Below are 14,319 nucleotides of genomic sequence, written 5' to 3' on the forward strand. Positions count from 1 at the left end.
CCCCCCGCCGCAGCAAAATCCGAGGGGAAGCCGCGGCGTCCACGCCATACGCCGGGGCTGCTGCTGCGCGCTTTGGCGGGGGGCCCACGCCCCGCCCTGGCCTGGTACCTGTCCAGCAGTACACGCCAGCCTCGACCAGACTACGGTAAGCCGCACCACCTTTTACCAGCTGTCGGCAAAAGTGCAAGAGTAGCTTTGCCGAGACCGGGGCAAACTGCAGCCGAGTACAAAATGGTATGAAAGCGTTAACGTTCCGCATCGAAGAGAAATCGCATGAGTTTTAAAACAAGGGTTTGGATTACTGATGCCTCCAGAGTCTGTCGTCTGATTTAGTCATTTAAGAAATAATTACATCACTAATGTAAACAATATAAACATACCAAAAACTAAGTATGATTTAAATACATTTTGATGGTACAAAAGAAAAACCTGAAGGTGTCTGTACAGTTTTTTTTACAACGTGGGAATTGCCAATGTATTTACAACATCAAAGGGCAAATACCATTTTTGTGCAGAGTAAAATTATCTGAAATAATGTCAATATAAAAAACAATATCTAGCGGTGTGAGGCACTCCTAAACATGGTGGTATTAACCATGCTTTCCTTTGGTACAAGTCCCATCGCCTGGAGAGCCGCAGTTGCTGCTGTGGCTTTAGCGTGCTTCTTGTTAAGGCTGGCAAAAGTAGGCCTATACTCGTTTCCGTTGACTCTCACCTGTCCGTGAAAGAGGGGAAGGAAAAAAGAAAACGTTAGAAAGTGCCTCCTCACTTCACTTTCGCAGCGGCGCTACGGAGCGCCTCCAACCACATTCCCTAGGTGGCTCCTCTCGGGGCAGGCCAAAGCCACGTCTGCTCTGCAAACCGGAACTGCTAATCATAGAGTCACAGAATGGTTTGGGTTGGAAGGGCCCTTAAAGACCATCCAGTTCCAACCCCCCTGCCATGGGCAGGGACACCTTCCACTAGACCAGGTTGCTCAAAGCCTCATCCAGCCTGGCCTTGATGCAAGATGCCGCGTGACAAAGAACGCCCGCAGCGTGGGATGGCCAGAGGGCAAAAGTAACTACGTCTTGCTCGCTACCTTTACCACAGGAAGGCGTCACACCGCACACCTGCAAGTAACCGTCGAGAATATGGCAGATACTAAGATGAGTAACCACGTGGTAACAAGTGGGACAGTTCTTGAGGGATTTATAGGTTAACGTGCTTGATCCGATCTGGCCTTCACAGAGACAGGGCATGGGAATCTTAGCACCGAGACGCCGCTTAGCAGTCCCCAGCCACCCCTGCAGTGGCTTCTGTGTTTACACGCAAACGTACACGCGGATTTCCATCAGCTTTGACAGAGAAACCAAGGGCAAAGGAGGAAACTCGAATGCACCTTAAAGATAAAATGCTTGCGATGGTCAGGCCCACTATCATCCACCAACACAAATTCAGGTGGTGACCACCTTCTCTTGTTACAGATCTCCATCAACGCAGAAACCGGGTGTTTACCTTCAAGACAAAAGGTATTTGACATTTCAGTGCCACCAGCATTGTTTCAAATGAGACTTTCTTTCTTTTTTTAAGATGAGTAAGACTCTCACCTGAAAGATCCTTCATCACAACGTAATGTCCAGACCTCTTTTGTGCCTTCTCTCCCACAGCAACAAGCCCTAAACAGAACACAGGACAGTTTACGATTCCCACCTGATTTCTGCAATCACACGCATCAGTGGAGGCAAAACCTGCCGACCCCATGCGACTGCCTTCCCAGACGTCTTTCAAACCGCCTTCTCATCCAGCGTTTCCACCCCCCGCCCCCATACTCCACCTAACGTTCCTCTCAGCTGCTCTACCGAGACTCTTCACAAGCCAGGCAGCAGCCAACCCTCTGGCGCGAGGCAGGCAACGAGAGAGACACTTACACACATTCTCTCATTCGGCATGTGGTTTGTGCCACCCAAAAGTCACCCACCACCGTAAGGGTTTGCCTCTAACACACTAAGCAGTTGAAGTACTGCCATCAGGCAGTAAACGGTGTGCCCAGCACGTCCTTCCGTGATGCGAATTACACAGTGGGGTTCTTTTCACGTGTCCTCTCTTCCTTCAACAGGATTCACACGTTTATGTGCAGGGTCAAAGCCAGTTACTCCCATCACACCTGAATATAAAGCAGCAGAGCATGCAACTGGGTGACCCCCCCCCACCAGTGTACAGGGCACGAGTTCCAAAGGACATCACTGTGAAACACGGGAGCAGAACGTTTTCCTTTTCAGATCTTCCAAGAGTAAGAAACAAACCGTTAACAGTTGCCCAAAAAGGTATCAGACACCAGTAGCCACGCCATGCTTGTCAAGTGACTCAAGTTTCTTTCCATTCATTCTGCCATTACCTTAAACAGCCGTAAACAAAATACCTGATTGGTTTTGCAGAACTTCACAGACTTCAATCCTTCAATACCACTTTGTTTCTTACCTCGATTTGTTTCTGTTCCTGGCTTTGGTGAACAGAGACAGGGAGATACTGCAACTGTTTCCAGTTTCTTCCTGTTCCTTCAGCTTTTTTTGGTTGGCGTTTTGTTTTGCTTTAAAAGAAAACCCTTCCCTCCTTACCAGATTTTCATCCTAATATTCATGCAGCTCCTCAGCAGGGACTTTTACAGTGCCATAAAAACCCTCACAGGCAGCAATCGTTGAAACAAAGTTCCTGTGATGAGGTTTTTTCAACCCCCTTACAGAATTATATATCCAAAAAACCAAATATTTTCACCAAAGAAAAACACTCTGACGTCACTCTCCGCATTAGTGCTGTGTCTCCCTCACTCCAAGTCACCGACAGCTCTCCTCTGCATCTTGTCCCTGGTACCTCAAGAGGGGTTTTTTAAGAAGCTGCAAGGGACTCCGACATGCTCTGCTGATGGACCGACCAACCAACTAGCCTCCGGCAAGGGTTTCGTTTCAACGCCGGCTGTGTGAGAACTACCCATCTCTGAGTGTTTCTGGAAGGGACGAGATCCAAGGGAAACCTACGGCAAAGGCACACAGCCTTCGGGTTCTCACCGTAGTGCAGCCCACTGAGTCACGCTCTAGCAAACTGCTGGCTCCTGTATCTAGAAACAGTACTTTATCTGGGGAGAAGTTCTAAGAATGTGTTTAAAAACCCCTACAAAACAAAAATGGGTTACTTGCCTAATAAGAGACAGCCTCCCTTTAAAAATTTTGGACTTTTCTTTAAACCTCTACACAGAAATTCAAAATATTGACTTTCTTATATATTTAAGCATCAAAGAACACTGATGTTTAAAGAAGCTTTTCACAGCTACTTGTTGTAAATGTACAATCACTGCTCAGTTGCTTCTCTGGAAGGGCACAAAGCACGTAAGGCAAGCTGTCTCCCCCTGTTACAGACTTGGTTGGCTCCTCATGAAAAAGCATTCTTTGTAATGCCTTTAGATTTCTTTGTGGAAACAATCAGACAAGACTGCATATACAACAACAGTAAAATACTTTAACACTACTAAAGCAAAGCCCAGCCGTCGCTAAGGTCTGTCAGTATTTTCACTCCCTCCAACATTTCAGCTGTGACTGAGCGTTCTGAAGCAGGAAGTGCGAAGGACCTGTTACAGAACGCCCAGCACAATGAGGACCCGACCCTGTCTCAGGCCCTGGGGCTGGACCCTTCCAACTCCGGCCATCAAGCCCTGCAGGCATTAGGACATTCCTGTCTGCAGCCACACCGGGTTCCTGGGGCACGCTGCTAGAACCGGAGAATTGAGCGCTGAGACGGCTGCATACCACCAAGGTCTTTCAGGTTCGACACCTTCGCAGGCTGTTGCGGCAGCGCTGCCGCGTGCCCCGTGGCACAACAAGAAGCAAGCGACGCAGGGAACAGAGCTAACTTCTCCCTCCTCACCACAGAAGTCTCGCTGCGGTACGTAAGGCTGCTTGAGAAAACAACACCAAAGCTGACCCCTTTCAATTTCTTCCCTCTGACTGACACTCATCAAGCTCAGCTGAAGGAACTCTCGCCAGCAGCGAGAACTTCACAAAACAACAGCCACAAAGATCACAGTAACTAAGGACCAAAAAATACTGTTTTCAAAGATTGTCTTGGCAATCTCTGTCAACAGGCATCTTTTTTCCTTTTTTTTTTTTTCTTTCCTTTCTTTAAAGAGAAAGGTTGGGCAGAAGAAAACCAGCTGAAAACCAAGTTTGGTCATTGTTTGTATACAATGAAGATGTCTGTATCACTGTGCTCTGTACGGTGACACTGTGGCACCTCTTGAGTTCTAGAACCGTGTTATGCTGCCAGAAGATCTTTCGAATGCAGAAAGCAATGGCTTTTTTCATAACATCGGCTTGCTCTCTTGTTCTCGCCCTCTCTTTACTTAAAGAACTTAAGAATTCAAACGTTCTCACTGCTAGCTTTGTCACCTGAGCAGTACCAAACCGTCTCTGTACAGAGAACGAGCGATTTTAAACCTCGAAGATTCCTCCAACTCCTACAGCATCTCTGCACACAAACAGCACAACATCCGCATTCACAGGCTTTCTTTTCTTCCCAGCTCAGCTACGAGCACTGACAAAAGCTAATACAAATCCATCCTTCCAAGTATTTTCATAATTTTAGGTGTGAGCTACTTAATATATTAAAGGTTCCTGGATTTTAAAACAATATGTAGGAGAACAGCAATGCGAATTTGGTTTTCTGCAGCCAGTGTGACACTGTTTCCTTCAGTAGTATGCATATTACAACAACTGGATCATAAATCTTGACTGCTGAAATTCTGCATCTTGTATTTGAAATGGTTAGACCATGTGTAGCTATTCCAGATAGCACACTTCCAAAACATTCACTCAGGAAAAAAGACTGTCGCTGAACACACTGGCGAGGCGGCAATCACACACACCACGCTGCCACCTTACGCAGCGGCATGCTGCCTGTAAATGAAGAGATGGGTCTTTCAAATCAAATGGGACAAGTGCAACAGTTGCACCTGTGGCCACAGACGATACAGGAGAGGAGGAAAATCTACTAAAGCAACCTTCGAAAACAATCAGGGAAACATGACTGTAGTTGAGCAGAGGTGTCTGCAGCAGGGATCAAACTAGGAGAAGGATCAACAGGGAGATCAAATGGACAAAAAGAGAAACCATCCATTTGGAAGACCTAAAAACATCACTGTGACAGTCTACTCACTGCCAGGACTTCAACTGAAAGGCAGCAGTGACTCAGTTCTGTAGCTCTCACCTCTGTCCTTCACCCCAGTTTAAAACTCATCCAACTATCCAATCTTCCATCCTGCCCCATTCCTGAGACCAACCACAATAGCTTTTCCACAATCTACTTCCCTGTCCATGCCTTCTCCACACACCCAGCTGAAGCATATCCCTACCTTTAAGAACTGCTTTTTTAAAGTGGGAGGTGAGGGAAAGTTAAAGAACGTCTGTAAGAGTTCAGAGGCATAAGGACAAAGACTACGTACGTACGCCAAGGCTTGAAAAACTAGTACCAAAGTCATCTACATCATTCCGTTAATTCTTACGGTGAAGCTGAGCCCAGAAAAAGCTTACTAAGCCAAAATAACTTGGAATATCTCCAAAACAGATGTGAGATGTTTATGCTGCCGTAGGACATTTTAAGCAGGGCTTACCTTTCCGATCCGTCTTAAAATCGACCATAATAGGCTCAACGCTGCCTTCTTTGTTTTTTCCAAGTCCTTCTCCTTCTCTCCAGCCCATTTTTCTCATCAGTTGAGCTCCCATTCCTCCAGTTACAGGGGCTGCTCTTAAGAACTGATCCTATCCAGAAAAAGAAAAGTAAAACAAGTCCTAAAGTTAGCACCGGGATTTTAAAAAGTAAGTGGGAGCTTCCAAAAAATGTTTCTAACAACATTTCACAGACTCAAATAAAAAAAAAAAAAATACACCTCAGCTTTATGTATGTTACATCTTGTATAAACCGGAATTCACGCAGGCACACGAGACACAAATCAGTATTTTCAAAAAACAACAACTTAAGAAAATTCTAATGCAATCCAAAAGTGGCAAGTGACCCATTTCAGACATCTGTATTTAATAAAATGATAACCGTCCGTTTTTAAACACGCTACTTTGGTTCCAATGCATCTCTTCTCAGCTCGTGAAAGGAGGCAGTGTTAACTGTTTAACTGGCAACATGTGTGCCAAGTGTACCTAGTTGTTGAACAAAATACAAGCACATTTAGTAATGACATTCACAAAGTGTTTAGGCGTATTTTAAATTAAAAAAAAAAAAATCCCCACTTTTTATTATACAGCAGTTGCACATTCAAGTTCTACTCTGAAAATCCACATGAAACATACAGGTCTCTTTTTTTTAAACGGAAAAAAGGCGCTTAGCCACACAGTTTAGCAGCAGTAGTCTTCACATTCTTTCAAATCATCATTAACATAACAGCTGTTAAATGGTGAAAGCTTACAAACAGAAATCTTAAAAATCTGTTTTGATGTAAAGAACTTTAAAAACTCCTTAAATGTTTACGTACCTAGGCCTCGATGGCCGCAGTGTTGTGAATAGTAGGGCTGGCATTGACCGTGGCAAGAAGGCAGCTACAAGGATTTGACCCTGAAACAAGTTTCCATATAGAGGGGTGAAAGTTCACAGGTTATTCTGTGAACTATCATCTCTCTTCTGCCCCCCCCACTGACCCAAGTAAGTAAGTCAATCATTTCCATCACAGCAAAAAATTGCTTGCCTTAAAATACACAAGTTTACACACTGGCACTGATAAGTCCATCGGTTATTCCGCACAGTAGGTTAGATGATACAATGCCTAGTAGTTTTGTGAAAGTTTCACTTACTATCAAAGCAAATTAATAGAACAAGGTTTGGGTTTTTGGGGGGTTTTTGTTTGCTTGTTTTTTTCCCTTTATTTTGAGCTGTGCTTGCAAAAGTAAGCATTTCCCAGGTTTGGACAAAGGATGTATAGCTCCTTGGTTTCGATCCGTATGTAAACAAAACCAGAAGTCTTACTTTTGCAGAGACTAAGGAGAATGTGTTTTTAAGGGGATTCCAAACTGGCAACCGACACATGCTAATGACGCACGTGTGCACGATCCCCACTATGCATGGTGTTAAAAAAATTAACAAAAATTAATTGCTGAAGATTGTGGCAGGACTTCTCCAAATATTTACCTCTTAAACAGTAAATACCTATCAATCATACAACGGGATGCTGCATTCAACAACACAGTGCTCTGATGGAAGAATAGGGAGGTTACGTGCACCACCCCTGTCCAACTCTTTCCGAGTGGTGCAGACCATGCAGTGTGTGTGTGTGTGTGTGTGCACAGAGACAATCAGTTTCTTCGATACGAACTGCCTCAAGCTACACACCTAGAACGGCTTTTACTTACTTCCGTTTTCATCCTCCCCTCTCTTTTCCAGGAACCTCTCATAAGAAAAGGGCAACCATGCCGAGAATGATACAAACCCCAGTCAATGTCACCCTGGGTTCCGATTCCTCTTTTGTACCTGCTTTGCAATGATAGAATTTTCAATGTAACACACCTGTTTCACTATCACCAGCGTGTATTCAGTTCACAACAGAGAGCGTGCAATTTCTCGGTGAGGTCATCTCAGTGTTACGCAGCTTTCTCATCACACCTCTAAATGTACTAACTGGGGGATTAGGAGTGGTGTAGAAAGGACAAAACAGAATCCAAATACTGCTATTCGCAGTTAAAAATCAAAGCCACGGTTCTTCTATAGGAATTTCCAGTGCCTGAACAAATTCCAAACACTGGAATTTAAAAGAGCTTAAATTGCAAAGTGGGGTTTATTAAAAACGCCCCTTCTTGTGTGTGAATGCAGAACCCTCTCTGATAACATTAGTACAAGTTTTTTTGCACTATGCTGACTCTTAGAATCTGGACAAAAAGGAATCCGAAATGCCAGTCTTGTTTCATTACAGAACAGCTGTACTTGTGCATCACACTAGAAGGCTCAATGAAGGAGTTCTGGTACCAGTGCGAGAGGGGCCAGGAGAAGCCTACTTGGATTCAGTTTACTGAAAAAACAAAGGCCTGCAGCAGGGGAAGAAGTTCCTCTTGCTCTGTGGTTTTGCCTGGCTTTGGTTTTAAATAATAAACAATGTACACCTCTAATGTCACCTGGACAGTTCTATTCTCTTTAACCATTGTTTTTTACAGACAGACAGCTTCACTCAGCCCATAATTTAACAGAGTACGGGTAAAAGCTAGCACGGATCCGGCCCATCTGGAGAATATCAAATTGAAGAGTATGTAACACAATAAACCCCCAAGTTGCTAAGTATTTGATGTTGGCAGAATTGACTAATTAGTTACAAAGTAATTGCTCATTTTCATTTACTAATCTGAATTTGAGTAAGTCTGTATGAGAATTTGGTATCGTTGTTCTCATCTTTTGCTCTGAAGTCCGTGAAAGGTCAGACAACTGACACACACTCCCATTCTGCCAGCAGATGGAGGCAACTAGTAAGCCACATCCTTATGCCAACACTTTTTCTTTCAAAAGAAGGCTACATAGTAAGCCCTGATCGCTAAAGAGGGGTTTTTTAAGTCATTTTAATTAAAACTATTCCACTCTTAAAGCTGCATTAGGGCGCCAAACTTTGGGGGACATGAATGCCTGAATTAGCATTTAAAGGCTTAAGCAAGCAAACACACCCCAAAACAAAAATCATACCTGAAAAGGTGATTTTTAAAGATTTTTTGGTGAAACAACACAGAAGTTGGAAGTAAGTCATCGTTGTTTAACTGCAACCGCTGTCTTTGGGAAAGGACAGCAAAACAGCACTGAACCAAAAAAAACCCCCACATCTATAAAACAGCACCTAAACATTTAAAGTATTGAAGACACAATTATTTGAGAGATCTTAAAACACATCATCAATTTCTGCTCTCACAAAAGAAAACACCCATTCCTTCTCAAAAGGCTGACATGGCACTGCAACCTAAGTTCTGTCAGAAGGAGAGTTTATTTCTTCTGAACAGTAACTCATTAAGCACAAGACAACAAAGCTGTAAAGGCACTGGGTGGACAAGCTCCACCACAGCGAGCTGTCTGAAAGACAGGACTAACTTATGGCTGAAGAATTGTCCTGAGTCGAGTACCAGAACAAGCATCTGCCTTTGGCAAAACTTCTACAAAACAGCTGAATTTTCCATTAAGTGCCCTGGCACTTTCAGCAGCTACCACATTCCTTCCCCAGTACAAGGGGAAGAATGCCTTCTGAAGAATTCCCATCAAACACACCTTTTGAGGGCTGAAGAGGGAGCCAGTCCCACATAACTAACATACAGGCAATTTGCCTTGCCATGTGGCCTTCATTTCCAAGGAAAAGCTCATTGTGGCATGTAAGGCAATAGGAATAGAAGTACTGTGGTGAAGTAGCCTTGTCAGAAGGTCAGCAGTCCTTGTGCAAGTGACCATCACAAGACTGAGTTTTACCTCCATCGGGAGTGTGAGTTTCACTCATCTGCTATGACTGTGGAAGAATCACAGCATCATGGAATGGTTTGGGGTGGAAGAGACCTCAAAGCCCATCTAGTCCCAACCCCCCTGCCATGGGCAGGGACACCTTCCACTAGACCAGGTTGCTCCAAGCCTCATCCAGCCTGGCCTTGAACACTTCCAGGGATGGGGCATCCCCAGCTTCTCTGGGCAACCTGTGCCAGTGCCTCACCACCCGCTCCGGGAAGAACTTCTTCCTGATACCCAATCTAACCCTCCCTGCTTTCAATTTAAACCTGTTACCCCTTGTCCTGTCACTACAGGCCCTTGTAAAAAGTCCCCCCCAGCTTCTTTGTAGGCCCTTCAGGTACTGGAAGGCTGCAATACGTTCTCCCCAGAGCCTTCTCTTCTCCAGGCTGGAAGAAAGCTTTAACTCTTCAGAACCTGCTACACAAAGCAGAGCATTCTAACAGCCACCGGAAAACTGTGTGTCATGCTTTAGCACAACTGAATGAAACAGATCCCAAGCACTGCCCTGTGTACATAAAATGTTGCAAAAACCTTGTTTTGGAGAGCAAGTTTAGGCTCTGGAATGAAGCTGGTAAATCCAGAAACAAGTGGTGAGCCTGGGAAAACCTGAGTAAGCAGACCTCAACAGAATTTGCTTGGGAAAAAAATATTTGATCACTTCCTCTGATCTGACATCTATTCAGCAGCATAGTGTATTTGTAAGAAAAAACTGAAGAAACCAAAAAGAAGTGACCTCCAGAAGAAGTCAGTCGTATTTGTGAACTGATTACACCAGTATGATAAACTGAAACAGAAACCACTTTTCAAAAGAAATAAATCTGGTTTAATGACACAAGAAACCTAACAACACATTTCCTTTAGGAATACTGCTCAGAGCCCTACGCATGAACATCATGAATTAGCATATTACTTAGAAAAACGAACCGCGCTTCTAATTGGTACATCGATCACTCAAGTACGCCACATTCACCAGTTCAGTAACTGATTCCCTCAAACGCAGACAGAATTGAAACTGCTGGCATGTTTTGGTTTGAGTACATATTACCTCTCCAGAGTAATTTTTAAAGTACAAAAAAAGGAAGCTGAAATCCAAGAAATGCAAAGTGAAGACAGCGCTTACCAAACAAGTGCCCCGTGTACTGTAATTTTCCTCCCTTCCCCACACTGCTCTTCTGTTCACCTATCTAGTTTCAGGATCAGCTCCGTCAAGCGCAACGTCTGTAGGTGTTCTAACCCCTTGTTTAGTGATACACAGAGAGCTAGCTGACACGGGCTCTGTTTCTGCTCAACAGTGCAAGTTCCAGAGTCCTCTTAAGGCAATTGCTCATGGCAACCTCCCAAGCAAAATGCCTTCAGGAAACGACATCTTTGGTCAGAAACCTGCATTTGTTTACACACGCAACATACCCCAGGAAATCCCGCAGCCCTACCAGCAGTTGAAAAAATAAAATACACTAGGGGCTTTTTTAATGTTAAAATGCATTTTCTTAGGACAAAAAAAGGGAGTACCAGTCTGACTTCAGTGCTACATTGCATAATTAACAGGAACTAAGTTACACAACTCCAAGTGCCCGAGTAAAATACAACCTGTACTTTGCATTTCGTGGTTGGTTCGCATTCGTGTCACTGAGAAAGATAACATGCATTCATAACCCATTTGCCCTACTTCAGTCTTTTCTGTGAAATCATTCTCTAACCACAGGGTGTGACTTCACAGTAAGTTCATCAACCCCCAATTTTGTGCAGGCTTCCACAGACCCCACCATTTCTAAAAACCACAGGGCAAGTCTTGTGTAGCCCCTAACCCACTTTGTAGAGGGCGCGTGACTGTCACTACTTGTCATCTCGTGAGTCTGATGGCAATGTGCGTGTGAATATGGAACCTGGAAAGAGCAAAAGAAGTCAAGCTGAGGAATGCCAGCGCAGGAAGGAGGACCGTGTCCTCATCTTCACCCAACAACTCTTCTTGTTTTCAGTAGCAGCCTCCTTTCTGACAAACCACGTGATGCTTGCAGGGAGGACGCCTACTACTGCAAACCACTACATTTTTACAGCTAGAGGAAGGACAGAAGGGCTTCTGCCCGCTTCCTTTTAGTTCTAGATTCAACAGAATACTCCAATATGCTTCTTGCTCCTCACAGCAGTTATGTCCACAAGCCAGAGACCAGACTCTTCTCTCATTTTCTCTCTATAAAGTGTTTTCTTGGGTTTTTTTGTTCGTGGTTAGTTAAAGACAGAGTGAAAACACACTTGCCTTCTCCACTTCATCTCTGTTTGCAGACACTCCTGTTACTGTAAGGCACAGAAGACCACCACAGAACCTCAAGGAATGAAAACTGGGCAAGAAGAGGAGGCTCGGGAAAGATGATCAGGGATGCTCCCTTTCTGTTGCCTTGGGAAGCCACTCAAGGTACACAGAAAGGGAGAATCCTCCTAGGCTTGCCAACCTCTTTCCCAAGCCTCATGGTGGAAAAAGCTCTCCTTTTGTCACCAACACATCCCTGCTGAGCGCTTTATATTTCTAAGTTCCTCTGCCAGGGACAATTATTGTAAACATCAAAGTTGACATTTTGCTACAATCTCAAAAGTTAGTTATAGTTAAAATACAACTTGATCATCTACACTTTACATTAATGCTGAGAAGAGTGCAGGAGACTCCCATCGAGCATGTAACCTGCATCTCTGTGCTGCCTGGCTCTCTGTAATGCTTGGCTTTATGAAGTGGAAAAACAAGATAGCGAATATCGGCAAAAATATTTCTATTTTTAGGATGCTGTAATTCCAGGCTTTTGTGTTCAGTTTACACCAAGTTTTATGGAAAATTCTACCTAAGCCTCAAGCCCACCTCACCAGTTTTGAGGGCTGACTTAACGCTGTGTTCTGGAAGGACGGGCAGATACAGCATATACTCGACTACGTCACTTGCAAGATTGAGCGCCATAGCTCGTTATTCTTTTTGCCTGAAAGGTGGATATTGCTTGAATTCCTCAGTTCTACTTCTTGAAAGAGAACCAGTTCAGTATTCATTTTCAAGGATGAAGGATGAATTATTATTAAACTTACAAAACTTGTGTATGTATGACGCACGACACCTCAAAAATAAGCCAGTATTACCAGTAACTATTTCACTGCAAGATGGCATTAAACTTCTTAACCCAACTGCAACCCCTGGTTTAGTGCTCCACCAAATCTCTGGCTCCCAGAAAACCCTTGTGATACAAGTAGAGGCAAAGTAGCAATCAGAGAGAACCAAGTCAAACAAAATGGCAGTTTGGGGCTTGGTTCGCTGAAGTTGATGCCAAAACAAGACTGACTTCAATAACACGAGGATCAAACCTTGCCTGATCTGTCCCAGTCCTGTAAAAGTAGTGATGGACCTACCACTGCAACCACACCAGTATCACAAATGTCATTTTGGTGTAAGGTAACAGTATATACGAACCGATCTGACTCAAATACCAGACGCACACCTTCTTGAAGCATTCTATGTCATGAGCAACACCTTAAGGCACAACAAAATGGACACAGCAGCAGCAAGTATCTAAGTTGATGAAGGATAACGATTCAACTCAACCTGTGGTACTTCACACATGCATTACCATAGGTTTTTAAGGCACATTTTTTGCATTTTCCGATACTTCCACTGCTATTTAAAATGCGACAGTTAGACAAGTATGTCTGCGTAACTTCTACCTTTCTAATCCATGCTTGGGGACCACTGTTGGTCAGCTCATCTGAGGACAGGATCTGTGCTCCAGTACTTCCTGTGAACTGGCCAGGTATGGAGTTTGATTGAGCCCAGGCGTCAATCTACAAAAGAAAAATCAAATGTAAGACCAAAATAAAGATTTGCATGTTTTTCCTTTGCAATTCTCTGTTGCTTCTCAAAAATTTTCGTAGTGGTTCCTCACTTACGTTTAGTGCTGTGCTCATTAACACTCATTTCTACACAGATGCTCCAAAAGCTGAGCAGCTTTCTATGTTAACCCTAAAGCTTGAGCTCAGTCTAGAGAGTTCATGGCTCATGGTTTCCTTACCCTCAAAATCGGTGTTACTGAGTGCAAAATAAAGGCAGAATTTTTAAACATATGCCTAAAAAACCGGGCTTCCAAAAACCTGTACTTATAACAGTAAGAAAAATCAGCTGTAATGAAAGGTAAACATTTAAAGTTCATCAAACGCTGATGAAAAAAATGCAACATACCTGTTCTTGTGCACGATTTAACATGCACATGGCCTCTAAATCAAATGAGTTTTCATTAAGCCTTTTCTGAGCCACTGCTCGATCATTCATAGCTGTAGTTATGTCCACACCCTGGGAAGAAAAAGATTGTTTTTAAAAATACATCAGAACCCAGTAATATTCATTTGATCTGGAAAAAGTTGGTGTGGAATAAATGCTACAAATACTACAAAGCTGGTTTACACACTGAATAGTTGGTTTGATATATAAATAGGCAACGTGAAAACCATCCTGGGACTGCTTGTTAAGTACACACAGTACGGGCTTCCCTAAACAAATACAAAATCTGAAGTTAAAGTGTAGCATGCTGGTAATTTAGTATCACCTGTACGTACAGAATATCGAAAGAATTATTTTCAGAGAACTGTTCTGGTCACAAAAGTTCTGGTCTACAATATTTAAACAGAGAAGCATACTGTTGTTTAATTGTATCTTATTAATCAAAAGAATTAAATGTAATTTAGCCAAGAATTAAAAAAAAAAAAAAACAAACCCAAAAAAACCAGCCTTTCTACAGAGCTGTTCACATGAGCACCCTACTATTAAGTCACCCTAAAAAGTCAAGTTTTACCTATAAAAAGTTA

General features: G+C 43.4%; 1 protein-coding gene across 1 annotated transcript in view; it reads right to left on the reverse strand.

Moving 5' to 3' along the window:
* Positions 1 to 138: 138 nt before the first annotated feature.
* The window catches only part of LOC104507526 (protein SON-like), a gene marked incomplete at its 5' end in the record, with an annotated part of 36,830 nt that continues 22,649 nt past the window's right edge, over positions 139 to 14,319 (reverse strand). Inside the window, 6 exons of the mRNA XM_010148843.1 lie at positions 139 to 715; positions 1,382 to 1,497; positions 1,590 to 1,658; positions 5,639 to 5,786; positions 13,186 to 13,302; positions 13,697 to 13,807. Coding sequence (XP_010147145.1) covers positions 557 to 715; positions 1,382 to 1,497; positions 1,590 to 1,658; positions 5,639 to 5,786; positions 13,186 to 13,302; positions 13,697 to 13,807 — 720 coding nt within the window. The remainder of the gene's footprint in view (positions 716 to 1,381; positions 1,498 to 1,589; positions 1,659 to 5,638; positions 5,787 to 13,185; positions 13,303 to 13,696; positions 13,808 to 14,319) is intronic.

Source organism: Eurypyga helias, unplaced genomic scaffold (assembly GCF_000690775.1).
Source record: "Eurypyga helias isolate BGI_N326 unplaced genomic scaffold, ASM69077v1 scaffold5783, whole genome shotgun sequence".
Lineage (NCBI taxonomy): Eukaryota > Metazoa > Chordata > Aves > Eurypygiformes > Eurypygidae > Eurypyga > Eurypyga helias.